Source organism: Penicillium solitum (genome assembly GCF_028829755.1).
Source record: "Penicillium solitum strain IBT 25940 chromosome Unknown utg000005l_segment0_segment0, whole genome shotgun sequence".
Taxonomy (NCBI): domain Eukaryota; kingdom Fungi; phylum Ascomycota; class Eurotiomycetes; order Eurotiales; family Aspergillaceae; genus Penicillium; species Penicillium solitum.
The window spans coordinates 3193134-3219825 of NW_027072125.1; the positions used below are offsets into that span (position 1 = coordinate 3193134).

Here is a 26692-nt window from a genome sequence, read left to right on the forward strand (position 1 = left end):
GATATTCTGTTTGTTATTAGCCATTTCGATTATACTCTGAAACTTCATGTTTCTTCTTTTGTTTCCTGTGCTTAGATATCTCCCAGTCGCATTCCATGGTTGGAAATTATAGAGATTGGCTCTGTTGATCTTGTCTACTCTTCCATAACAAAGACTGTTGCTTGTGTGTTATTACAGCTTATTAGTTACGCACTCTGACGTTGCATAATACTCCAATAGAAAACCTCCCGGCCGGGCTCGGAGGATGATATTGATATAATAACACATTGTCACGAGAACAACTGGGACTGACAACAACCAAAACATTATAAAGCGTGAAGACCTATCTAGTCCACTTTGACATGAATAAAACACCGTTGTACAGACAAACGGACCTAAAATCCTGGCAGTTTCGAACTGCCACATCAGACAATTCCATATTAAGACAAGACAATCACCAGGATAAGTATGAGGACAAACACCACAACACATGCAATTGGACACCAGTATGGTCTCAGCAGGGACATCCACCAGAGGACGAGTTCCTCCAAGCTACTATCCCAAAAAGCAAACTGGTCCACCGCAGCCAACACATGCCTCAGTGACTCTGTCGCCGACGTTGCGGCATCTTGACCAACGTAGATCTTCCGGAGAAGTCTTCGAGGAAGAACAGGCACGAGACGCAAGGCAATGACCACAGCGTGATGGGCCACAAATTGGAGACCGGGTGCTACGTCATGGCCCCCGGTCCCTACGAATTGGAGCCCAAATGGCATGACGATGAGGCATATTTGACTGGTATAATTAACCGGCCAGTCAAGTGTCTTTGTTTGAATATGGTAGATTTGACCCTGTCGGGTTTGCTCAGCAGTGGGATCGGGTTCCTTTTCTTCGGGCTCATCAGTGCGCAGCGTGGTTGCGGCATCTGTCGTTGTTGGTGTTGTAGTGCATCTCATGCCTGGCTCCCGTCGTGTGATCTCAAGCGTTTCGGTAGCATTCACGAGGGCCTCAATCTCCTGTTGGGAAACCCATACAAGGGCTACTGTTATTCCTGGGAGAACTGAAATGATTGGATTATTAGTTCAGCCACTCACTCATACAGTATGGTTTAGTGGGATGAGAGCTTACCCTGAGGTCGAACCAGGACAGATGATTTACACCCCATGCTGGAGGTCTTCAAGGCTGCGGGAGGTAGACGTGAAGGGGTCTTGAAAACATGGACTTGACTGAGAGTAAAACCATATACTTTAAGAGCAGTTGAGCAGTAAGATGATACGGGATGGGAGCAGATCAAAGACAAAGTTGTTCCAAGTTCAACCTTGGCTTCCAAGCTTGTTCAGCCTCAAAGCTCTGAACTTGGAAGGTTCGAGCCAACTTGAACTCTTCAAGTTTGGAAAGTGCAGTCGAGCTCCAGGGCTCCTTCCAGGAAAGGAAAGGAAATATCCACGTGAGCTCAATAGCCCTAGGTAGGACATTTTCTAATAGATCAAGCTAAGGGGTCCCAACCTAGGGTAGGTTTGCTCGTATGTCGAGTGAAGTGTAGATACTGCATATGAAATTGGTTTCACTGCTCGACAGTATTGAAATAGTCACGTACACTGTTGGGATGCGTCTGATTAACTAGCCAAAAGGAAACCAAAGCATAGGAAACGGATCTCTCCCTTGCTCATTTGAACATATAACCCCAATGCACTCTTCTTAATCTCTTTTAGAGAATGAACTAGCTTTGCATTTTGCAATAGTCCCGAAAACATAACCTCTGATAAGAATTGATAGGTAACCTTCCATTTTAGCCCGACTTCTTTTCATTCTCCTTCGCCGCCAATCTCAAAACATCAATCTCGCTGGCCACCCATCGACGGAAAGGCTCGGGGTGGAATGCACCATCTGCTGAGAACCAAGTTGTGAAGGGCGCTTCGCACCGCTTGTCCTGGAGCACTTTCCCAGTGGCAGACTTATAAGTGACATGGAGCTTGTAGAGCTTGGAGAACTTTTTGGCTGATGATGAGACAGATATCTATGAGCAAGTTCTGTTAGTAACCTGCCATAAAATAGAAACTTGAAAGAGTTGAAGATCAATTGACATACCGTCTCTCCAGTCTTTCTCTTTCCGGAGTATACCTCGCCAGCCTCAACAGCCCAAATCCAGTATGTCAGAATGCTGTTCAAGACAAAGTATGTCCCCACTGCCGCGATAATCCAGGGCGAGGTAGTTGCTTCCCAACCAAGCGTACGGTCTGCGTAGAAAGTAAACCCTGCGATTGCGACAGCGCTATATCCAAGCAGGAAGCGAATGTTTGTCTTCGAGTAGTCCGGAGTGAAAGCGTATGGCGCAGGAAGATTGGTCAGGTAAGGAAGGAGAGCATCGTCGCTCGTAGACTTGAGATCTATTGCTCAACTGTTAGTGTTGTTGCTGTATAGAGTAGATCGGGATTACGGACCATTGGTCGAGTAGACCGGCACCTTGGTGGAAGCCATGACAGATTTGAGAATAGATGTGAGTAAAGAGCTTTTCAAAAACCAAAAGATCGAGTGTGGTTCAGCATTCAGTGGTCAAGACAGGACTGTTTATCGCAGGACAAAGATGCGGCGTGGCCCTTTGGAGAAAGCTGGAGCTAACGCGGGCCAATGACATCCCTCTCCGCCTGGCAACCTCACCTTCGCGGCCCCTTCAACTTTCCATCCCCCACCTGCAGCCACCACTGATTTATTGTTTGGGTTCAAAGGAGGCACTTCTTTGATACTTATTCTGCCTCAATATGGCAATTCAAGGGGCTGAGCAGACCATCCTTAGGGATCCGGCGCTATTGTGAGAGAACATGATTCGATCAAGCGGAAGTTGGACTGACCATTTGCTTATAGCTATTGGATTCTCTTTCCCATTTCAATTGTTATGGTATGATATGCTCTCGGCGCTTGAAGCTCAAATATCTGCGACGATACCTTGCAGACTGAAACTAACCCCTCTTCTTGAATAGATCCTGACCGGAATCCTTCGCCACTATGCCACGGTCCTGATGAACACGCCCCCCAAATCGCCATCCACTCTTGCCGAGTCTCGCGAGCGCCTTGCTCTTCTCCGCGGAGTGAATCTCCGCAACAATGCCTGCTCCGTGCTCGACCGCGAGTCCTTCGAGATGCGCAAGAACTACATGGTTACTGGATTCCGCAATGGCGCATTTCTGAAGGACCCCAACAACCGTGGCCAACCGCCCGCGAACCCCATGACCGACCCCGCGGGCATGGAAGCTATGATGGGAATGCTTAAGGGAAACATGATGATGATGATCCCGCAAACCTTGATCATGAGCTGGATCAATGCCTTCTTCTCTGGCTTTGTCATCTGTATGTTGCATTTTGATATAAATGGACATGAGCAACGAGCTTACAAATTTTGCAGTGAAATTGCCCTTCCCGCTTACCATCCGGTTCAAGTCGATGCTCCAGTCTGGTGTCATGACTCGCGACCTTGATGTGCAATGGGTCTCAAGTCTTTCGTGGTACTTCCTCAACTTGATGGGTCTCCAGTCCGTTTTTGGATTCATCCTCGGCAGTGATAACTGTATGCATCTATCTGACCCTCGCCCATAAGAACCATCACTAATAATCTATAGCTGCCAACCAAATGGCCCAGCAGATGGGCATGGCTAACCCTGCCGCAATGGTCAACCCGCTCCAGCCCGGCCAAGACCCCGACAAGCTGTATCTGAACGAAGCGGAGAACTTGGAAGTGATGGAGCACTTCTGCATTCTCGATGGAGTGGAGGAGAGAATCCTGCAAAACTTTGCTCCTGCGGGGATCTAATTTCCGTTTGTTGCATGTGATGTCTAGTGTTGGCGTATATACCTGTCTTGAGGTCATCGCTGGCTTTGGATAGCATAAAGAATAGAATGTGTCATGTTTTTAAATAAGCCGCAATCTTGTGAATCTACATAATTATTTACTTGAGTGTTCTTCAATGGTTCATATTGCACAATATCCATAAATCGTAGTAAATCATAACCAATCACTGTTGACGGTAATTAATAACATCATTCAAGATCCAGACTTCTCCATTATGGACCTTCTCCGCAATTGAATCAACTTCAATATTGCCAGGTTGGATCTATAGACAGTCAGTTATGATACCAACGACACGGAGAGGACAAAACCTACAAAGATCTTATCACCCTCCTTCGTCCATTTCAACTTCTCCCCTGCAAGCGTCTCGACCTCTTCCCCGACCCTCCAGGGACTAGCAGGGATGAGATGCGCCTCCACGAATCGCTGCAGATTCCGCTTTGCCCGGTCTTGACCATCCTGCCCCTCATATGCATTTACCTCTCCGAACTTCTTGTAGTCCTCTGGATTCTCCCAGGGCTTCCGCGGAAGAGACTGGATTGCACTGTTGCGTGGTGCTAAAACTGTAATGTTTTTGGATGCATCGTTAAGGCGGTTGGCGACTGGCTCAAAGTCACGGGTCAACCGCGCAAAGATATTGATGCCCTTGGTCTTGGGCAGGACATCTGAGATGATAGGGCTACCGCTGTATTTTGAGTTCAAATCCTCATCCGGAGCCGTCTTCTGTGGCTGGACAATACCAGGGAGTATCTTATCCATTATTGATCGATGCTCTTTGTGCTCAAGAGCTAGTGGCTGTTGACGTGAAGGGAAGGGAGACGATAGGCCCCAGAGTGCAGATGTTGAGCTAGCGAGAATAAATGTAAATAGAATATATGTTGTTAGTCGGTTAAATCCCATGCTGCGGGTTGGAGCCATCTTGCTGCCAATGACGCTGGACAGAGAAGCAGGTCTCACTACATCCATGACGCAACAGGCCTTGGCACGTGACGTGAAGAGAGAGATAACGGAATCACCTGACCCTTATCGATAAGGGCATCCGGCCACAAGAAATTGGCCGATGCGATCTTGGTCTTGTACCCCGCAATCTACACGTCTGGCGCTCCTAATTGATTCGATTGGTATCATGTCGGCTCTGCAGACCTTTATGCTGGTCGTGGACCACGACAAAGAAGAAGCCAAGCGCATTGCGGAGGGAATCGCGCATGGTATGCCAATTCGCCCCGCACCTGAGACCACTTCAAATCGTTGCATTACTAACGGGAGTGAATACAGACGTTGAGACCAAGAAGGAGACTCTGATTGATACCGTCCAATCCCTCGGCGAATACATTAACGACGAAGACCCGATTTTACGTGGAAAGGCGATTTCTTATCTTACGGCCATTATCCAAGCTCTCTCGCCGAAATACCTCTCGAGACAACAGATCCAAGTCTTGACTACATTCTTCTGTGATAGAATTGAGGATGGAGGTGCCGTTGATGGGTTGCAGGCCCTGCAGGGTCTGGACCGGTTTAACAAGTTTTTGGCTACCCAAGTAGCACAAGCGTAGGTGCTATACTTTTTGGTTGCATGCGACATCCCTGTGTTCACCGGGGATAAAGCTTAACTGATGATCATTGCTGATTTATCGATATAGGCTTTTCTCCAACTTCCAAGATCTCCAGTCTCGGTCTCAAACACAGCGGTTCCACGTCTATCAATTACTCAATGATTTGATGTCAAACCACCGCGGAGCTATGCGTGATATGGGAGATATCTCGCTTCTGGGCGTTGTTGATATCATGACGGGAGAGAAAGACCCCAGGAATTTGATGATTGTTTTCTCGATCCTGAAAGTGGTTATGGTCGAATGGGACATCTCGAATCATATTGAGGTATGTATAATGTTCTTTTTTTCTAGTCGTGGATTTCGCTAACACTAGACAGACCCTCTTCGACTCGGTATATAACTACTTCCCAATCACATTCCGACCTCCGCCCAATGACCCCTATGGAATCACCGCACAGGATCTGAAGGGTCGTCTTCAAGAATGTATCTCTTCGACAAGGCATTTTGCACCTCACGCTATCCCCGCCTTATTGGACAAGCTTGATTCTACTTCTCCCAATGTAAAGGTAAGATTATTCAACAAACTATCACATCGAAGCCAACTAACAGATCTATAGAAAGACGCACTTAGTACATTGATCGCATGTATCCATTCATACGACCCCAACACAGTGTCCAAGTTTTCCATTACCATATGGGAAGTCCTCAAGTTTGAGATTCTCAATGCTCAAGAAGAGTTCTTATCTGAAACATCTCTTGAGGCTCTGCAAACAATCGCCCAACGACTATCTGAAGGAGTTGCTGAAGTATCACAAGAATTGCCTCTTGCAAAGTACCTTCAGCCAATCACCAAGGAGTGCAACGAACAACTCCAGGAGCCTCAAAACAAGCAGGCCAAGCCGGCCCAGTCGATCCTCAGTTGTGTCTCTGCTGCTTCGCCTGTTTCCTTTATCCTTGTGGTGCAAACAGTCGTACCTCCGATTTTCACTCTTTACCAAGAAGCGGACGGAATCGTCAAACAAAGGGCACTTCTCGAAACTTTGAATGTCTTGTTCGAATCTGCCACAGCCGTATTTGGACAGTGGACCACCCGAGGTGGTGAGGCCGCTATCGAAAACCCGCTACTGGAATTCAAAGACCAATTCTCGGACCTCTTTGGCCAGGCATTGATGGGTGCAGCTAAGGAAGAGGTTTCCTTCCGAGTGACTGCCTTGAAGGGCTTCTTGCGTCTGTCGACTTTGCGTCATTTCTTCCAGGAGAATGAGATTGGACTTTTCGTGCAATACCTTGACGAAATCCTTCTCAAGGAGGAATCTGTGGGCCGGAATGATCTCAAGAAAGAAGCAATTACTGCTCTTGCTGAAATTTCCAAGCATAAGCCCCGCCTGATTGTGGATATCACTTTCCCTGCGTTTGTGGCAACTCTGCCAGAGGAAGATGAAAGCTCGGATGCCTTGTATCTGCCGACACTCGAGACCCTTGCTCAGATCAGCGTCGAGAGGGACATTTTCGAGACACTTTTCCGTCGTCTGTTTAGCAAACTGTCTATTCTGCTGCAAAAGGAGCAACCCGGGTCAGTTGCTTACCCACGTGCAATTCTCACTACTTTGCTTTATGTTATGCAACAGAGAAACATGGAACAAGACCAGAGTGTGGATTTGTACTTCGATAAGGTTGTGGTTGGACTTTGCCGCGATGTCGCAGCATCGGCATCTGGCAAGGCAAAGAACCGTATTCTCAATGATCCTACTGTGCTTGACACTTTGGGTCGACTTTGCAATCTCCTTGTGCGATCTGTTTCCACTCAGAAACAGGAACAAGTTGCCGAAAATGTCTACAGTCTCTTCTCTGCAGCTGAAGATTTTGTGCCTATTCCGTTCACCCAGACTACAAATACGGACAGAGAACGTACGATCATTATCTCGACATACCTGCTCGCGGGAATTTCCAAGGACTGCGGCAACAAAATCCCCCACACCAACCCAGACATGTCGGGTTTGCTGTTGGATCTGGTTCATCGTGCAGTCTCGAGCACCGAGCCAGCAACACATCAAGTCTACCTGCGTCACCTGGCCTTGCTTGTCAACAAGTTCCTGTCAAAGCAGGATCTACCAATCGCCGAGAAACTCTTTGATTCTCTCCTCCAAGGCCAGGACACAGAATCAAAGAGCCTCAACCCTGCAACCATCCGCACCATCTTCTGGATATCCAAAGCCTTGATCCTCCGCCTAGCCCCCTCAACCACCCACATCCTGACTTCCCTCCTCGCTCTCCTCTCCTCCCCAGACCAGCAAACTAGCGCGACAGCAGCACAAGGCTTCTCCATAATCCTCGGTGAAGATGACATCCTCTCCGCAACCAATGGCGCCACCATCCGCCTCCTCTGCAGACAGCGCCTCTTCACCACAGTCATCCCCCTGATCTCATCTCGCATCCGCGAAGTGAACATCGCCGGCACAGATGACTCCGCCGCCGCCCCCAAAGCGCCCGAACACATTAAACCAGCCCACCTAACTGCCCTGGCGGGTATCCTCTCCACAATCCCCACAGCCCTGGTCATGCCAGAACTCCCCACCCTGCTACCCCTCCTCCTACAATCCCTCGACCTTCAGACCGCCGAATCTGTCGCCGTCCGCACAGCAACACTCGATACTCTAGCCGTTATTATCCGTGATAACGGCGTCGTAGTCATCGACAAGTGCGGCCACATCCAGAGCCTTGTCACGAGACTCCTCAAAACAACAGCTACAAACATCGGCCCTGGCGCTGTCAATAGCCCACGTCTCCGCGCGGATGCTTTGAGATGTCTCAATCTCCTTGCTACGCACCAGGTACCCGGTGCTGTGGCTAACGCGCGTGCGCCGCCGGGTATCTCGCCTCTCTTGCCTGTCAAGACTCAGGTTCTGAGGTCCTTGCGGGCAGTTCTTGATGATCCTAAGCGTGATGTGCGCAAGGCGGCGGTTGATGCTAGAGCTGCTTGGCTACGTGGCGTGGATGATGCGCCGGAAGAGGAAGAATGATTATACTTGGGTTAAAGGGAAGAATATACTCGCATTAAGTTTAGAGGTGTTGTTTATTATCATACATTGAGCATAGACTACTGTTGGCGGACGTCGGGTTTTCCGGGCTCCCTCGTTGATGTAATAGCAAAAGGAATGTTTGAATTCTCCAGCATGCACTCTACACGATATTTCTAGATTGAGGATGGCTTCAGCATCAGAACACAATAACTGTAAATACAATAACTGTACTCCAGGGCTGACCTCACACGTGACGATCGCTGATGTGGCTGACCCTAATTGGTCTATATGACTGCAGGGCTGTGAGCGAGGCTTAGCTTTTGTCGAAATAACATTAACCCCGCCCATGATCCTTCACAGAGGCTGTGCAACGATAGAGTCTATGGGAATCCCTACAAACTTCTGTGAATTACTTTCGACCAACAATTAACTTGTGTATCGGGAACAGTCCGATGGCCCTTCAGCTGCTCCCAAGAGCAGAAGCGCAGGGGGCAGACCCTACAAAATCCCTCAATGCAGCATTGAAGAATTTTGAGAACATCCTGACAGAGGACCAAAAACGAGAGTTTCAAAAAAGCACCACGACACCAGATATCGCGAGCGTCATAGAGTTTGTTGCAGAAATCGATGCTAGAAATAGCAGTACAAAACGGAGGTGCGTGGCTCCACGGCTATTTACCTTCTTAGAGGCAACACAACAGTTCACTGGTGTCGTGAACACATTCGTCAGCTCTAATCCGATAATCGCCGCCCTCGTCTGGGGAGGTGTAAAGACTGCTATATTGACGGCGAGCAATGTGGCCTCCTACTTTGACAAAGTCACAAGCATGATCATGCGTATCGGCAAATTCTCTCCGACATATCGAAAATTCGGCCCACTCTATCCCGACTGCATTGGTCTCCAGCACGCCCTTTGTGATTTCTACGCCATCGTCATTAACTTGTGTGTCAAGATCATCGAAGTCTCCCGTCGAACCTCCCTTATGCAAACTGTTTCGTCGATAATAAATCCCTTTGAATCTGAGTTTAAACCATTCCTAGATCTGCTAGATGACGCTACAAAGAAGATAAACTTGGAGGTATCACTCGCATCAAAGCAAGCAGATATGCAAGCGAAGAAGCTGTTAGAATATGAAAGTCAACAGAATTCAACATTCCGACCTTTAGCCCGAAACTTCTTCCAAACATCACTGAAACAACAAGCAGAGGCAAATGAGAGGCGAATGAAATTGAAAAAAAGTGAAATGGCGAAGTTAAAGACAATCATTCGAAACAACCTTTCTCCTATCGACCATGACCGTCCTTTGAGGCAGATCATGAAGCAACGGGTCCCAACCACGGCTGAATGGTTTCAGAAAGAGTTGGTCTTTGATAAGTGGAAAGAGGAACCGCAAACTGCGATGCTCTGGTGTTTAGGTACCATAGGCATGGGAAAGACAGTGCTCATGTCCAATGTGGTAGATAAGTTACGGCTACATGCTGCCCGCAAGAGAAATGAGGTCGTATGCTACTACTTTTGTCGCGTCGACAATGAGGCAACTTTATCTGCGAGGAGCATTCTTGGAAGTCTTGCTCGTCAAATCCTCGATCCTCAGATTGAACAAAGCGAATATGAAACCCTACTCTCTTTACAGGAGACCACCCGGGATCTTACCACGACTGAAGTTGTTCAGTTCTTGCTATCTCATCTGGATGCTGATGAGGGTAAGAAGTACTATGTTGCCCTGGACGGACTAGACGAATGTGATGGAAATCAGGTTCGAGCAGTGGCACAGGCTATGGTTAAGCTCTGCAGCAAGTGCATTGGTTTCAAAATTCTCTGCGCGGGCCGACCTGGTCTTGAAAAATGGTTCAATTCGACCGCACCGCAGTACAGAATTATGGTGAATGAGGAAAAGGTCAAGTCGGACATGGATCACTATCTTACCCGGACTTTGGAAAAGTGTTTGGACGATAAGGTTTTGATTCTTGGGGATCCGACAATTTTCAACAAGATATACAGTACCTTACGGGACAAATCCGACGGAATGTAAGTGTTAATGCCTCCTAACCGAAGACATATATCAAGGTTAAGCTATACGACTACGCAATCCTAGATACATTGCTAACATGAAAAAACGCAGGTTCCTGTGGGCAAGTCTTTGTATCGAAGAGCTTTGCGCACAGAATTGTGATAACGATATCTTGGAAGCACTGAATCATCTTCCACGCAGCTTGGCTGAGCTCTATGATCGAAAGCTTCATCGTGTTCGAGAGGGAAGGGCGACAGGGCAGGCAATGAAACTACTACAATATTGCGGGACCGTGAAACGGCCATTATCAACCACGGAGTATGGAGAAGCCCTTAGTCTTTCCCTCGAACAAAAGGCCTTTGACCGTGGGAAGGTTCCCAACGACATGAATAGGGTCATCAATGGTTGTTGCGGATTAACATTCGTTGATGAAGAGGAAGACACTATACACTATGTTCATCGTAGTGTGAAAGAACATCTTTTTACCACGAGTGCCCAACACACGGCGCAATTCGAGATTGCAAGCGTCGACCGGAATTTCGGGTTTCTTTGCATGATATATCTGGATTTCACCGACTTCAAGCGTCAGTTAGCGAAAGTTCACAATGGTTCCAGTGTTCCTATAAAGCCCCTTCAGCTCGGTACCAGTACTCTACCCACCCGCTTTTTCAACAGAGCTACCAGTCAGATATCCCAACGGCTTATTTCCGGCCATCGCCAGCTACAGAATTTCAACACTCGAGAAGTAGAGAGAGCGGCGCAGGATATATTGGGAGATGTGACTTCTTCCCAGCTGGAGCTAGAGCTCCATAAGCGAGGGTTCCAGTTTCTCAATTACGCTAAGGTTTACTGGCTCCACCATCTGGCTGATTTTACTCCGGATATGAACAGTACTATGTGGCAATTCTTTTGCCGGTGCATAGAAGGTGATGATGTTCCTTCGTACAGACCATGGGAGTCGGAGCAGCAGACCGACAACAAGGGAAATGATATACCAGAGGCTATCCAATGGTTATTGACCCATAGGCATTACGCATTACTTTTATACTACGCAAGCTATCAGTCCCAGGTTTTGTCTGAAAATGTGAAGGATACAATCCTTCGCGACGTCGACATCTACAATCGTTATCGATATACTGAGGCAATTCTCCGCCTTAGCAGTACCAACGATGTTTTGAATCATGGATTGTCATATGCTGTGCTAGATGGGTGTGTTCGTTCCCTAGCAATGTTGCTCCAAGCGGGGGCTGACATCAATGCTCCAGTAAATGGCAGAGCAGCCCTCCAAGTGGCCGCAGAAGGAGGTCACCGTGATATGGTGCAAACACTTCTAGGAGCGAAAGCAGACGTCAACACACCTCCTTGCGAAAGTGGCCTAACAGCTCTCCAAGCGGCAGCGGAAAGAGGTCACCTTGACGTGGTACAGACACTTCTAGCTGCGAGAGCGGACATTAACGCACCTCCTGCTAAATCTCACGGCCGAACAGCTCTTCAAGCGGCAGCAGAAAGAGGTCACCTTGACGTGGTACAGACACTTCTAGCTACGAGAGCAGACGTCAACGCACCTCCTGCTGAATCTCACGGCCGAACAGCTCTCCAAGCGGCAGCGGAAAGAGGTCACCTTGACGTGGTACAGACACTTCTAGCTACGAGAGCAGACGTCAACGCACCTCCTGCTGAATCTCTCGGCCGAACAGCTCTTCAAGCGGCAGCAGAAGGAGGTCATCTTAGAGTGGTACAGACACTTCTAGCTGCGAGAGCAGATGTCAACTTACCTCCTACTGAATCTCACGGCCGAACAGCTCTCCAAGCGGCAGCGGAAAGAGGTCACCTTGACGTGGTACAGACACTTCTAGCAGCGAAAGCAGACGTTAATATATTTCCTGCTAAATATTACGGCCGAACAGCTCTTCAAGCGGCAGCAGAAGGAGGTCATCTTAGAGTGGTACAGACACTTCTAGCTGCGAGAGCAGACGTCAACGCACCTCCTGCTAGATCTCACGGCCGAACAGCTCTCCAAGCGGCAGCGGAAAGAGGCCACCTTGACGTGGTACAGACACTTCTAGTAGCGAAAGCAGACGTCAACGCACCTCCTGCTAAATATGACGGCCAAACAGCTCTCCAAGGGGCAGCACTGGGAGGCTACCTTGACGTGGCACAGACACTTCTAGCTGCGAGAGTAGACGTTAACGCACCTCCTGCTGAATCTTTCGGCCGAACAGCTCTCCAAGCGGCAGCAGGAGGAGGTCACCTTGATGTAGTGCGAATATTGCTAGCAGCGAAAGCAGACGTCAACGCACCTGCTACTTCTAATGGACGAACAGCTCTCCAAGAAGCAGCAGGAGGAGGTTACCTTAATGTTGTGCGAACATTGCTCGCAGCAAAAGCAGATGTCAACGCAGCTTATACTTATAATTATAGTGACCGAACAGCTCTCCAAGATGCGGAAGCAGGAGGTCACACTGAGGTGGTGCAAGCATTGCTAGCAGCAGGAGCCATCCGCCTCCGATAGGGAATGGATGGTCAAACCGGCAAGGGAGGCAGTCTTGAAGTGGTGGAGACATTGAAATAGTCTGACGGGAAGGGACGATTCACTATATTGACAGTGATTTATTCATGCAATGCAGTGTCTCCTTTCCACTCGATGTAATCCATCAAGAGTAATGGTGGTCGATTCGCTGAGCGAGCTCTGGCCGTTCGGGTTGAAACCTCGTGGAATCGCCGTAACACACGACAAGCTTGGCTAAAGACCCGACAAATTGACTACAGTCTACTAGTACGAATTAGTCGAATACGAACAAGCAAAATTGTACGAAGGTGAGGTGTAAGGAATGGAGGGATAGGGTTGAATTGAAAGACAGAGAGCTTGGTATTACCATTCTGGTGTCCATATATAATACTACATGTAGTCCTCATTGCAAGGTGGAGTAATGAGTACGTGTCGCTCTTTCAATTCAAGAAAGAAATCAGTAACAAGTAATCTCTGGTGGTGACTATATCACTGCAATTTGACTATATCTGGGTAATATTGGCTGCTCTATATCAGCTTTCAACCGAATTCATAAAACGGACTAGAACAGTCACGAGCTACAGATATATATCTACTAAAGGGCCAAACTACATAAATCCATTAACCACAGGGCAATTCTCAAATTCTCAAACAGTATTTTATTTTATTTTTGTGTTATCTTAAATGCCACTTCATGTCGTCCGGGTACATCCATGAACCCATAAAGATCCTAAGAATCAAACGACAACGACAAGACTACCTACATCTGTTCCATTTCCACTCCAATCCCTAAGGTCCATCTTCATCCTCCCTATCCCATCACCACTTGTGCTTCTCCTTGATCCCAGCTGGCGGAGCCCAAGGCATTAATTGTTTTCCCAAGTAAGCAGACGAGTCCTTGACCGTACCCGTACCACCCTGACTGCGGTCATTCGACGTGTTAGTGCGTCTGTCAAGACTGGCAGGACCTCTGTTCCAGTACCCGACAGCATCAATTTTCTGCACGACAGTTTTGGCAAGTTGGAACATTGCTCCAATTCCCGAATGACCGACTTCGGCTCCGAGGGTACTCAGCTCCTGGTTCGCAGTAGAGGGAACGATGTTCGTAATATCTGCACCGAGGAGATCTGTCGCACACCAGGACTCATTGCGATCACCTGGCTCAAGGAAGGAATTTGATTTCATGATGTCGTCCACTTTGCTGCTGACAATCGAGGCTTGCCACCACTGTTTTCCACCCTTGACCATTTTCTCAAGCGGGGCGTTTTGCAAAACCATGATACCTGGATCGAGGATAGAAGGGGTGGCAAGGAGTTCTTGGGTTTCGCTGATTTGGAGAAACAAGTCCTTACTCCTTTCCGAGCGGTAAGGGTGACGACTCCACCGTTCCATAAACACCTTCTCGATTTTGATCTTTGACGCAGGCGGAAGACGGACCAGCATACGGAGATGTTTGTTGTTTGGCTCTACCCGGATGCTTTTCGCCATCGTTCGTGCAGCTTCATCAAGCTCAGGGTCAGCACCCGTAATGTATTCGATAAAACCTTGTACCCTAGCTGCTGCATCCCAGACTTGTGAAGGGAAACTCAAGTGCACCGTGCCTAGGGAGACCTCAGGATAGCGAATCATAGCATGTCCATATTCATTCACTGAGATAACAATGGTTCTGTTCGGACCGACGCGGCACCAGAACTCGTACTTTACGCCTCGGTGGCTGTACTTTTGGTCGAACAGACGAGATTGGTTGGTCTCCAAATCGATGAGATAGTCAATGTCCACAGGAGACGAAGTCAAGCGCTCGAAGAACGAGGTTGGAGGCGGTGTCAAGTTGTTCTTAGAGAAGAACAGCTGGTGAACCTCCCTGTAGCTCATCTCCCGCTCTTTTGTTGAAGCTGGCAGACTGGGCATGAACATAAGACCGAACTGGAATTGAAGGCTCAACGTTCCGGGAAAGCTGCGGACTGCATCAAGAACTGGTCGAAGGAAGCGAAACAGAGACTCTGTTGAGTCATGAACGAGCTTCTTTTCTTTTGATGACTTCACAACCGCCTTCGTGGGAAAAGCAATGCTTTTTGGTGGCTGTGCTTGTGTTGACTTAGATACTGTTCTTCGGTGCCAGAAATTAACAATGGGGCCTTGAACCTTTCCCTTGTTCTCCGCATTGGTTTCAGTGTTTTCCTTTCGGTCCCGGGTATTAGCAGTGTGGATTTCAATCTTTGCTCTTTTCACTACTTTGGTCACCTCATCTACCCAATGAAAAGCCCTGTCGGGAGGCCGCTGATGGAACATTGTCTCGCGGAATTCTCTTGTCTGAGTCTCATCTGAGACAGCCAGCTTTTCGCCAACTTCTGTTTCCGTATCATGCTCCTCGTTTTTGGCGTCGGATTGTTGCAAAGAGACAATACTCGAGCGAGGAGAAAGCATTTGAGGTGAGATATCAATGAGATCTGGGTGAAGAAACGGCACTTTCTCAGCCCCCTGACCAGGGGTTTGGGTTTGCTGAATACCACCACGCGGAGCAATCTGACGTGAGGTAGAAGACAGAGTTAGAGGTGTAGGATCAATTAGGCTAGCATCAATGGGCATCGAAATCTCCTCAATGCTAGGAATTTCTGGGGCAGGATTGTCCTTGATCTGCTGGAGCAGATATTCTAATGCTACTTCATCGGCCTTGCTGCGGAATTCAGGATCCTGTTCAGGATTCTGTTTGTTTTCAGATACGTCACTCTCTTTACAAGAGCCACCAACCTCCGAATCAGGCAATGGCACATCTGTAGCGAGCCCTAATTGAGCAGGCTCGCTAATAGCAGAGGCTGGGGTCGTCTCCCGGAGAATCATCGGATCTTTCGTTGACTCAGGACAAGGGGAGATGCTCTGAGTTAGCCGAGACTGCGTGGTTGTATCATCGATATTGGGCGTATCGAAAATATCATCAGTTTGAGTAAAAGTAGTAGCCTCGCGATTCTGGAATTGGTCATGTTGAGCATCTCTAAACTGCTCCAGATCGCTTGATGGGATTGTGGCTGGCGGATTGAACGCAACAATGTGTTTGAGACCACTATCCAGGCTCTTCACTTCGCAATCAAGATCAATGAGGGGGCCGAGGTCTTCTGTGTCCTCTTTGCTGAGATCCAGCTGAGTGAATGTGGTGCTTGGGTGTTTTTGATCTGTTATTTTTGGCTTACTGGAAGCTTCCTGCATTGGAGTTTCCCTCGAGGTCTTGGCCGTCTCAAGAATTAGCATTATCTCCCCCATCACTGAATCGACACTTCGTCCTTGAGGTGTTGTATTCACCTGTGAATCCACTGCATCGAGTATACCGAGAGGCTGAGCCCTGTCGACTCTTGGAGAACTAGAGCGAATTGGTTGGCGCAGAGTCCTAGTCGGCTTCTCTTCCTTGTTCGCTGGGGAGATAGCCAAATCAGCTGCATCTGACTTGTCTTCCGGCTGCTTGGGTGTTGCACCCGGATGAGTGGATAGAACTGGGAGACGCGGGGTGGCAAGTGATTTCGGTTCCAGGGTAGAGGTGGGATAGGCAGAAGCCACAGGACCGGTTGCCTTAGACCTTGTTTCCGGTTGTTTGGAACCTGCATTGGGAGCAGTGGAGTTAGCCGCGCTACGAACAATCCCGACGGCTCTTTGTTGAGGAACTGAGACAGACGAACCGGCTACATGTTGCTCCCTCATTCTCTCCCTATAGCTGAGTCTGCTAAACACGGAGGTAATTGGGTCACGAGGGGTGTCTGTTGGCTTCTCTTGTCGAGGCTGGCTAGAGGGTGCTACAGTTCCATCTGGTCGCATAATCACACGTCCCTTGACGCCTGCAGGATTGGGCTTGAACGGGCCGGACTGTCTCTTGTCCCGTGGTGCGGAAACGATGGACTCAGGAGACTTGGACTCAACAATCTCAGGGGGGGTGGGCTCATCTCCCTGTGGTGTTTTTGTACGACTGTCGATTGCCAAAGGCCGTTTAGCGACACCTCGAGAGATCCATTTGTCGACATCTTTTGCCTTCCCAGTAGAGAGATACGGGTGCTGAGCATCGCTCCTCTCGGGAGAGGTCTCACTTTTAGGCGGGAGATGTCGATCAATCTCCCCTAGGAGGGGATCGTTTTTCGGACCTATCTCTGGAAAATGGTAGTCTTCCCAATCTCGAGTAATGCTCGCTTCCTTCAGGGCCACTTGCGGCGGCTGTCGAAGTTTGCGAAGTGGACGGAATTCGTTAGCGAGCTCGTCGAATTCACAAACCACCAGAGTCATTATCTTTGGGAGACGAAGAGAGGCATTTCGGTCGATTAAAATACGCCACAAGGCAGTGGCACTGATCTGTGCATATGTCATGACGCGAAAGGTAGCGTTATCCCGTTTTGGAGTAAGGATGATCAGCCCTCGGTTTTGGTTCTCAATGAGATCCTAGAAAATATATATTAACATACAGGACTTAGAAAAGGAAGAATTAGGACTATACCAAACACTCTTCAAGGGAGTCGAGTATATCCATTGCCTCCTCGATGTTGTCCATCTGTTGTGCAGAAATACGGAGCCCTCGGGCTCCCTGCACTGTAATTTGTGTTTCTGTCATTTCGGAAATTCGACGTAGGAGAGGGCCCGAGTCATGAGAGATGGGACCCAATCCCACCTGCGAGGGATACCAGAACTTGACGACGAGTCCATCGCTAGTGGGTTGTGTCGGCATAATTTCCTCCACGAGGGTTTCCACCCCTGGCTGCGCATCGCTCCCGTAGCCAAGAAGGGGATTGGGATCGAAGTAGGTGGGGATCGGAAGTTGTCGAACTCTCAGCATCTTGAATAGAAGAGACATTAGTACAATATAACTTGCGTGCTGGGGAAGCATTGAAACATACCTCAAGTAGATCATCATTGCGATGCTCCTCGATATAAGTTGCAAGCAGCGATGTGATTTCGACATTGAATTCATCATCGAACTGACCAGTGACAATCAAGAACTGGGTAGGATTAGCAGAGCCATCATTATAGACAGTACACAACGAACTCACATATTTATCAGGTTGATATTGGACCTTGATCGAAGCACCAGGATTCAACTTCCTATAAAAGAGTCAGTTTTGATCAATATAAGTGTACATATTATGCCATACTTGAGCTTGTCTCGGAATTCTGAAATCTATATCGAGTCTGGTCAGTCCCGGCCATTCGGAATGATAAGAACGCGGATGTTAGGATATAAACTTACCCCCCGGTCCTCCAATGACCACATTGAACTCAAATAAAGCGTCCGGCTATTAGCCATCTTGGATTGTACTTTGGGGAGCTATGGGTTGACAGGTGTGACGATGCGGACTTGAATGGGGATGGATGTAAATGAATTGGAGTTGAACGTCAACCGGGCGGACGGGAATCGATTAGAGACGGTGGGACGGATGCAAATGGATTGGAGACGGATCTTTTTGGGCCGTCAATCGATTTGAAGACGTGAATTGGTTTGAAACATGTATGAAGAAAGCAATTCAGCAAGAGGTGGGTTGATTGGCCCCGGGATAGAGACAATCGATTAAGTAAGAGGCTGGTGAAGGCAAATCGATTACAGAAGGACTAGGTGAACAGCACCTAGACAATCGATTTGATGAAGCACGCTGTAGTTAACATTGCATATGAGACGAAGATGAAGATGAAGATGAAGAGGCGGAGGAGAGAGCAAGAAAGAGGAAGTAGAGGTGAAAGAAGAGAGTCAAATGAGACAAGTCTCCTGTTATAGCAGCGACAATGTTCAAACCTCCGCGAATGGAAGGAACAACTCGTGTCTATCAGCTTAGAAGTCAGTGGCAAGCGATGGACGATGTGAGCGCGCGGTGCTATCTTATATCAAAGACAACGGGATTGGATTACAATAATTCATGGAAGATGGGGAGTACATATAGAACAAACCAAGCAAAAGTCGAAAGAGTATAAATTTCTGAGTTGCATAATAACCACCCATAACATCTAGGCAGAAAGGAAATATGTAGCCACTCTCTTTAATGGTCTTCTGAACACGAAGCAAGAAACAAGACTCGCCACCATGTTCATCACGGTGTAATCATATCCAGGTAAAAATATGCAGGTCGTCAAGCGTCATATCTAACAGGGGGGTAACAATACAACGGGGAAAGGAGGTGAAAATGCAGGTGAATTTAAGAATAGAAACAGGAATACAAAAATCGAAGGGTAACACGACGGAATTGAGCTCTGCCACGGGTATCTGCTGCAAAGGGAAATGAAACGCCATGCACCGGCCAAGAATGGTCTATAAGAAATGAAGAGGAGTGGTTGGCAGGGGGTGGGTTGTTGAGACATAGGATCGGGTGGAAACGGTGAAATCGGGACGAAATAATGTTTTGGAAGGCGGTCGTGGCGTTAATTTGGCGGTATGTTTTGGGGGAGCAGAGCAGAGAGCAGAGAGAAGAAGATGGGCGTGGCGATAGACAATTCGCATGTTTAATGTTGGAGGTTGACACAAACAGCCGACGATGAACAAAAGACAAAGCTCAAATCAATCACTGGGTTTCCGACTTTCATTGAGCCGGATCGCCCACTTCATTTCCGTCTCGGTTTCCTTGACCTGAGCAAGGACACCGGCGATCATATCGTTGTTGGACCTGGCCGACTCAATCGTCTCACGGAAGTCGTTATCTTTCATTTCCTTATACGCAGAGTGCTGAGCGAGCAGCTTCTCATAAGTCTCCTTGAGGGTGTCGAATTCCCTGTTCTTCTGATCCGCAAGAACCTCCAGCCGCTCTGTGGAATGTATATGTGTTTTCTGCGCGTTGGCGATAGTCGCGAACTCAGCCCAGATGGCATTGATGCGTTTTGCAAACTCTGCCTTGTCGCGTTTTGTCGCGCTAGATAGCACCTCGTACTGTGTCTCGTGGTGCTTGGCGATCTCTAGTGACCGGGCCTGCTCGCGATTGTGATTCTCGCGCTCCTCGCGCATAGTATGGTTGGTCTGGTTTGCGTCCATTTCCGCATCCTGCCGCTTGCTGCGCTCGTGCTGGAGCTCCGTTTTTAGCTCCTCCAGCTTCCGGTCTTTCCGTGCAATTGAGTTGAGGTTGGTCTCGTTGACTTGCTCGAGGTTCCGTAGGCGCTCGTTCATGTTTTGTTGCTGGATCTTGTAGGCCTCGTTGGTTCTTTGGTACTCCTCCGCGCGGGACTTGTAGAGTGTGCATTCGCGCGTTAGACGTGCTATTTCCTCCTGGAGATTGTGGATAACACGTCCGGATTTCCCTGTCGCCGCTGCATGGCCAACGGCTGACCATTCAGATGTGGGGGCATCGCTATTATTCGTTTCGGCGGGGTTCACGGAAGGGTTCGAAGGGTTCGAAGGAGACGAGGAGGCTCGATTGTAGCCTGGAATGCGGGGATTGTAAGCTTTTGGAAGTTGAGGGGGGTGGGTAGGAGCGGAATCACCAACCATTCTGCCCTTCGGGGGCTGATTCATCGTCGAGGAATCCGTTATGCTGGTGCATATTCAATTGCGTGTCCACATGCGGGAGATTGACTTGTGGCGCGTCTGCACGGATAGGGGGGTCAGCAGCAATCGGTATAAGATTTTTGCTAGGGCTGAGACGCTTCATGACCCGTTTGAAGCCCCCCATGGTGACCGCCCGCGCCTGTCATGAGGAACCAGATGGGAAGAACAAGATGGGAGCAAAACCAGTAGACCTGTGAAGGGAAAGGCTCATACCAGTATTAGAAGCCAATTGAGCTAGATGTGAGGTCGTTGTCTTATGATTCCGCTTATTCATCTAGACATTGCAAGGGAGGCCTCTGATCAATAAAGGCGCTGTCTCATGCAATAGTCCAAAGATCATCAAAGACTAAAACAAAATGATCCTGCAGAAGATTCCAAAACAATGAAGTAGCGGTAAGAAAGGGTGAAGTCGTGGAAGATCAGTCGATCTTGGTTCTTTGTGTTCCAACTCCGCGTCTGTCAGGGAAACGCCACGGCGCTAGCGGGGAACGACAGGTCTTGTTTTCTTTTTTCTTTTCTTTTTCTTCGTGTTTTGGTCTTTTTTTGTTTGATAATGCGTGTATGCGTATATGCATGTCAGATGAATTGAATATGCTGAATATAATTGATTACTTCCTCAATGCCTCAGGCCACCTATATATCAATGATATCCAGGGGTATTCTATATACAGGAAGTTATACCATTTTCCATAACTCCACCATAACACCGAGTCCAAAAATGAGACCAACAACGCCAAACGGATGAATAACCTAGACAAGGTACGCGAGGAGACCGACAATTCCCATCACCAATTGTACGGAGTATTGCGGGATAGAAGCAGCACCGGTTTGCGAGGTTGCGGTGGAGGATGCTTCTTTGCCATTGACATCCTCAGTGGAGGTAGATTTCAGGCTATCGGTTGAGCTGGCAACGGCTGAGCTGGAAGGACTGCCAGATGCGCTGGCAGAAGTGCTAATGAGGGCCTTGCTGGTAGTGCTGGTCATTGTAGTCTGGGTTGTTTGGGTTGCCTCTGTCGTACCGCCAGTGGTCGAGGTACTATGGGCGGAAGTAGTGTCGGTAGTGCCGGTGGTAGTGTCAGTGCTTGTGCCAGTGGTGGTTCCGGTGGTGGCTCCGGTGGTGGTGCCAGTGGCTTCAGCAGTAGAAGCAGCAGTGCCAGTCTCAGATGTGGTCTCATTCGCTTCAGGAACATCAGCGGCGGGCTTGCCAGCTGACTTCAGCAGAGCGGTATAATTAGTCTGGTCTTTCTGCGAGATCTGGAAGGCATAGGTATCGCCACTCTTGACATCGCTGTCAGGCGTCCAGGTGAAGGAGCCACCCTTGCTGCTGGTAGTGATGGGCTTGACATCTTGTAGGGCACCGGAGGTACCGGTGCGGAGGAGGATGGTCACAGGCTAACGGGTGTCAGTTTTGTTATGATTCGGTATCAGAGGATATCCGTATTACCACATCGGGATCAGCGCCAGTCCATGTAAGGGTAACCGGCTTGCCAGGTTCGAGGGGATCCTTGGGCCAGGAAGTGAAGGATAGAGGGTCGGCGGCGAGACCAAGGGACACGAGGGAAGCCGTTACGGCAATGAGGCTCTGAGAGAAATGCATTGTAAGGAAAGAAAGTCAAAGACAGTTGGGGGTTAAAGAAAGTGAGGTGATATCAAAAGAAAAACTGGGTGAAATTCGCGAACTAGGTGAGCTGATGATGGAGAACGCGATACAATTCCAACAACTTCGGTGGCGCATCGCGATTCTTAACTGACGGCAAAAATTGCCTGGGCCTTTGCCAGGCCCACAGAAATGAGTATGAAAGCTGCCTGTTGGTATTCTAACGCTGAGACCCAAGGGTATTATGGGAGAATGTTGCATTCCGATGGTCCTAATAGTGAAGCATCTATACGTTGTTACCTAAGAAAGCATGTAGTCTTGTGTGGGGAATGCCTGCTAGCTAGCATTGTAAATTCCCGAGAAAAGGTTAATTCGAGACTATGTCTGGGAGGCCTTTACCGGGTTTCATGGCAAGAGTACGGGAGGTTGCTCTCATTTAGTACGTTTGAGCGTAATGCCTGGGTGGCTGCGGCGAGGCTTCATTTCCCTCATAGTGGCTGACAGCCCATGGGAGTGGTTATCCCATACAACGAAGGGCTTATAACTTAAAAATGAGAAGGCTGAAGTATGGTCGCCCAATAACACGACTTTCCAGGAAATGGTGGAATGCCATCCCTTTCCGGTTTGTTTTGGTAGGGATTGATCTACGGAGTATAGGGCTCTAAGATCATCTCTTACCGCCCATCAAGCATTTCCCGAGCCTTGCCCTACCATAGATCCCATACCAAGGGGTGCCATATGGTTTAGTTGTGTAGTCTGGAGGTTGGGGTTGGGGTAGCTTGATCGCCATCCATCCGGCACGAGGAATACCGAATATTTCCCCAGCCTTCCAACTCAATGACATGGCCATATCAATAGAGTTCAATGGCATAAGCTTATATGCATAGGAAATAATACTAGCAATGACAATAATGGCACGGAGGTTGAGTCGAATTGAAAGAATGTATACGACCGAGTGTTGCGGGACTAGAGAATATATATCTCGAACGTACCATGTAAGCAGGGACAACATGGATTGGTCCCAATGCCATTTTTGCTTTATCTATGGTGCTTACAGAGAAGTAATGGGCCCCAATCCATATCAAATACATTCACTTCCTTTGATTTGCCAACTAGGGCTGTCTGTAGCCACTGTGGCGAGGCCTATGTCCAATGTTTACTTTCACAGCTGGGACTTCTAGGGTTAGGCCCGCAGCAAGGGATATGTTGGTAGATGATCATTTCTATTCCAGACAGGGAACTAGGACTATACCCCGCAATGTCTAAACCCTTGAGACTTTATTGTTAAACAAATTGAATTGGTATACGCTGATATAGAACCCTCAGAACTCCCACAAATTCCGCATGAAACACCCTGGACCAGAATCCACACCACCATCTTCCTCTAGTAGACGATCTGTGAAGATACGCTTGGGAATCTGGTACTCGACGACAGGAATCTTCTTGAGATTTCTCTCTTCCTCTCCAAGATCTGCAGTTACCATGCCCGCATATGTGTGATCAAGGAAATCTTCCAGACTGTATGCTTGCTTTGTGAACTGCTCGGAGATGATCCGTGCAATGGCCGCAACGTTGGGATGGAAGTGAGACTGAAGGGTCTCGATCTCCCAAAGACTGCTCTCAATGGCGTTGGTCATGTTGGGGTCGGACTCGTTTGGATCGAACGGATCATCCATGCCTTCTTTTTCCACTTGCGCGAGTTCACCCTTATCACGAATAGATCGGTGCATCATGAATGTAGTCGTGGGGTGGTTCTTGAAAAAGTTGTACATGAACGGAACGATCACCACAATGGCGGACGGAGGGGCATTCAGTGCAAGACGAGCGAGACGCTTGATGAAGCTGGCCACCAATGTGGACGGAAGATGGGTTGAGGACAAGAAGGTGTTCAGCAGTCGGAAGAATCGTGATCTGTGCTTAGAGTGCAGCAGCTCGGAATCTAGGAGCGAGTACAACTTGGAGTAGAACTGAGGGTAGTCCAGGTTCTTTTCCTGGATCAGGTAGAAGAGACCAGACAGTGCGAGGAGAGATGTCGCACCACCGACATTGTATGAGTCCGTCAAGAAGTCCATCAGAAGTTCCGGTCGGTTGAACCACGGCTCAATGTTGTGCACCATCATACGCAGCAGGTTTTTCCGTTGCGATTGCGAGAGATTGTTTCGTAGAATGGCCAACCACGCCTCCTGTGCCTGCTTCCTGTGGGAGTTTGCCGAAACCAAACGCTTATTCTTGGTGTCTCGTTTCGCGTAGAAGTTTTCGAATTTGTGTTCCGGTCCAGGTACCTCATCGCAGGTTTCAAGGATCTTAATCAGGGTTTCGAGGACTTCGGGGGATCGTTTCGTAGAGGCATAATCACTGATATATGTTAGCCGTAAGTCTCGACCGCAGGAGATATATATACATACGCCATCTGTGTGAAAGTGTAGTATCTCACATCCTCATACTCCTTCACGAACTTGGCAACGGCTTCGGTCTGCAGATCCTGGCCGTTATTGGCCTCGATGATGGCCGTAAAGATATCCTTGAAGAAACCCGTCGACCAAACATTATTCTCCGCACCGGGGATATGGGCGAGACGTTCCTTGACAATGCGCATGCTCAGCGTCAGAGCCGCAATCTAGAGATCGTCAGTAATAGTAACCCCCCACCAGATCAGAATATACATACCTGGGAGGAAGCATCTGCCTCGCGCATAATAGCCACAAGAGCATTCTGGTAATCAAGGCAACGCTCCTTCAACCATGCCACGACGATTTTCTCGTTCTCAGCGGCACGGCTTGACTCGGTCAAATTTCCTCCGGCGATCAATCGGCTGAACACACGGCAAAGAGAGACAGCCACAGCCATCTCAGGTTTTTCGGCGGATTGCTCGACATTGAGCATGGATAGTAGGGTCGCAATATTGTTATAGCCCTTCCGTGACTCCGCAATTTGATTCTCTAGCTCTTGAATAGTAGAAAGTTTCTCGGCGAAATTGTCCTCCGCGACAGCGCGGCGCTTGGAGGATGGACCACTGGCATTCTTGCCGCTCTTGCGCTTCTTAGAGCTCGAATCCGTAACAAGTGCAGGCATTTTGGGCTAGCGTCTTGTAATGTACCGTGAACGAGGTTATCTGCAACTTTTTTTTATCGTTTGGACCATCTCGGATGCTGGTTTTTCCGAGGAACGGAACCACCGCCCGAAACGGCTAGCGTCTTCACCTCCTAGCCATCCCGAACCTCAAGTCTCCTCAATTCCGTTCACCCACCCCATTGACCAAGATTCTTCCATCTGCAACAATGGCTTCGCGTCTTGCTAAGAGCGCCATTGGTACGCTTTTCACGAACCTCGACCGTCTGATCGACTCGATGCCTTCAGTTACTAACTCACCCTAGGCGCATCCCGACTTCGGCCGGCCCTTCCCGCCCGTGGTGTCCCTGCCGTCACTGCCAACCTGACCTCCTCTCGTCAGGCCTCCAACGTTCCCGCCGAGGAGCCCGCCAAGAAGGCGCAGTCGATCCTGAACGCCATCCCCGGCAACTCCCTGGTCACCAAGACCGCTACTCTGTCTGCCGCCGCCGGTCTGTCCATTGCCGCCATCAGCAACGAGCTGTACGTTATGAACGAGGAGACTGTCGCTGCTTTCTGTCTGCTGTCTGTCTTCACCGCTGTTGGCAAGTACGGTGGTCCCGCCTACCGCGAGTGGGCCGAGGGTCAGGTCCAGAAGCACAAGGACATCCTGAACGCTGCCCGTGCCGACCACACCAACGCTGTCCAGCAGCGTATCGACAACGTCTCCCAGATGTCTGGCGTTGTTGAGGTTACCAAGCAGCTCTTCGCTGTTTCCAAGGTAGGAATACTCGGTCGCGTACCTTGATACTTGGTTCGGTTGTTGACAATCCGTTTGCAGGAAACCGCCCAGCTCGAGTCCCAGGCCTACGAGCTCCAGCAGCGCACTGCCCTCGCTGCCGAGGCCAAGCAGGTCCTCGACTCGTGGGTGCGTTACGAGAACCAGGTCAAGCAGCGCCAGCAGCGTGAGCTTGCCGAGTCCGTCATTGCCAAGATCCAGAAGGAGCTTGAGAGCCCCAAGGTTCTCCAGCAGATCCTCCAGCAGAGCGTTGCTGATGTTGAGCGTGAGTTATCTACCAATTGTCCTTTGCATAGGATAGTGCTAACGATTCCCAGGCATCATGGCGTCCAAGGCCCTGTAAATGGGCTCAGTAGCTCACTGCATTCGGCATTGTGTACAAAACTATAAGGGCTATTTGCATCTGCCGAGTTAGACCTTGCAATACCATTTTGATTCTTACTCTATAATCGGACACATGGTTTCAGGACATGTTCACAAACGAATTGGGTTTGGAAATGCCCGCCGGTTGATGTCTGGCATATGAATCTGTCCGGGCCAGTTTCATCGTAGAACACTTTGACCAGAATATGATACAAAGAGATCCTCAAGAGTGCCTTTTGAATGTATGTGACTGGTACTACCATAGAGCTATGCAGTATGTACTCGGAAGTAAACACTGGCCATTTTATTCAGAGCAAAGGCTGAGTCCACCCAAGGCGCCCTATGACATGCAGGGTCTAATGCAGCACGCCACCCCCGGGACCGTGGAGAATGCGATAAGATATCCATAGATCTATATATATATGTAAGGTTTGATCTATCTGGGGAATTCTATGTTATTGTATATATGTTGTCCCTGAGAT

The 26692-nt window shown here is 48.8% G+C and overlaps 11 protein-coding genes across 11 annotated transcripts; 4 read left to right on the top strand and 7 right to left on the bottom strand.

Annotated features, from left to right (window-relative positions):
• Positions 1-419: 419 nt before the first annotated feature.
• On the bottom strand, positions 420-1144 carry N7455_008807 (uncharacterized protein; the record flags this gene model as incomplete). The annotated part of the gene is made up of 2 exons (XM_040961689.2): positions 420-1039; positions 1108-1144. 2 exons carry the CDS (start codon positions 1142-1144, stop codon positions 420-422), a joined length of 657 nt encoding a protein of 218 aa, XP_040807875.2.
• Positions 1145-1742: 598 nt separating this feature from the next.
• On the bottom strand, positions 1743-2542 carry N7455_008808 (signal peptidase complex subunit 2). Its single transcript, XM_040961710.2, has 3 exons — positions 2421-2542; positions 2068-2366; positions 1743-1996 (listed from the first exon to the last, which is right to left on the bottom strand). The coding sequence occupies exons 1-3, from the start codon at positions 2455-2457 to the stop codon at positions 1769-1771; spliced, it is 564 nt and encodes a 187-aa protein (XP_040807856.2). The 5' UTR covers positions 2458-2542; the 3' UTR covers positions 1743-1768.
• Positions 2543-2738: 196 nt separating this feature from the next.
• Positions 2739-3784, top strand: N7455_008809 (ER membrane complex subunit EMC3; the record flags this gene model as incomplete). Its single annotated transcript, XM_040961707.2, has 5 exons — positions 2739-2788; positions 2842-2875; positions 2958-3324; positions 3380-3541; positions 3594-3784. 5 exons carry the CDS (start codon positions 2739-2741, stop codon positions 3782-3784), a joined length of 804 nt encoding a protein of 267 aa, XP_040807849.1.
• Positions 3785-3986: 202 nt separating this feature from the next.
• N7455_008810 (uncharacterized protein) lies at positions 3987-4786 on the bottom strand (the record flags this gene model as incomplete). Its single annotated transcript, XM_040961692.2, has 2 exons — positions 3987-4085; positions 4136-4786. 2 exons carry the CDS (start codon positions 4784-4786, stop codon positions 3987-3989), a joined length of 750 nt encoding a protein of 249 aa, XP_040807884.2.
• A 160-nt stretch (positions 4787-4946) lies between these two features.
• N7455_008811 (MET18/MMS19 family protein) lies at positions 4947-8393 on the top strand (the record flags this gene model as incomplete). Its single annotated transcript, XM_040961690.2, has 5 exons — positions 4947-5028; positions 5096-5369; positions 5461-5698; positions 5751-5939; positions 5991-8393. The coding sequence occupies 5 exons, from the start codon at positions 4947-4949 to the stop codon at positions 8391-8393; spliced, it is 3186 nt and encodes a 1061-aa protein (XP_040807882.2).
• A 452-nt stretch (positions 8394-8845) lies between these two features.
• On the top strand, positions 8846-12917 carry N7455_008812 (ankyrin repeat domain-containing protein; the record flags this gene model as incomplete). Its single annotated transcript, XM_065605981.1, has 2 exons — positions 8846-10422; positions 10490-12917. 2 exons carry the CDS (start codon positions 8846-8848, stop codon positions 12915-12917), a joined length of 4005 nt encoding a protein of 1334 aa, XP_065460930.1.
• An 816-nt stretch (positions 12918-13733) lies between these two features.
• N7455_008813 (uncharacterized protein) lies at positions 13734-18186 on the bottom strand (the record flags this gene model as incomplete). Its single annotated transcript, XM_040961693.2, has 6 exons — positions 13734-17327; positions 17383-17718; positions 17780-17881; positions 17933-17984; positions 18035-18060; positions 18130-18186. The coding sequence occupies 6 exons, from the start codon at positions 18184-18186 to the stop codon at positions 13734-13736; spliced, it is 4167 nt and encodes a 1388-aa protein (XP_040807861.2).
• A 1239-nt stretch (positions 18187-19425) lies between these two features.
• N7455_008814 (uncharacterized protein) lies at positions 19426-20527 on the bottom strand (the record flags this gene model as incomplete). Its single annotated transcript, XM_040961676.2, has 2 exons — positions 19426-20279; positions 20344-20527. The coding sequence occupies 2 exons, from the start codon at positions 20525-20527 to the stop codon at positions 19426-19428; spliced, it is 1038 nt and encodes a 345-aa protein (XP_040807863.2).
• A 626-nt stretch (positions 20528-21153) lies between these two features.
• On the bottom strand, positions 21154-22000 carry N7455_008815 (GPI anchored serine-threonine rich family protein; the record flags this gene model as incomplete). Its single annotated transcript, XM_040961696.2, has 2 exons — positions 21154-21795; positions 21848-22000. 2 exons carry the CDS (start codon positions 21998-22000, stop codon positions 21154-21156), a joined length of 795 nt encoding a protein of 264 aa, XP_040807866.2.
• Positions 22001-23306: 1306 nt separating this feature from the next.
• noc4 (ribosome biosynthesis protein NOC4) lies at positions 23307-25092 on the bottom strand. Its single transcript, XM_040961686.2, has 3 exons — positions 24668-25092; positions 24406-24617; positions 23307-24355 (listed from the first exon to the last, which is right to left on the bottom strand). The coding sequence occupies exons 1-3, from the start codon at positions 25070-25072 to the stop codon at positions 23323-23325; spliced, it is 1650 nt and encodes a 549-aa protein (XP_040807864.2). The 5' UTR covers positions 25073-25092; the 3' UTR covers positions 23307-23322.
• Positions 25093-25191: 99 nt separating this feature from the next.
• atp4 (F1F0 ATP synthase subunit 4) lies at positions 25192-26315 on the top strand (the record flags this gene model as incomplete). Its single annotated transcript, XM_040961685.2, has 4 exons — positions 25192-25309; positions 25375-25829; positions 25890-26112; positions 26165-26315. Coding segments are annotated over 4 exons (822 nt in total), but the record flags the coding sequence as incomplete, so codon positions are not given.
• Between the last annotated feature and the right edge of the window lie 377 nt (positions 26316-26692).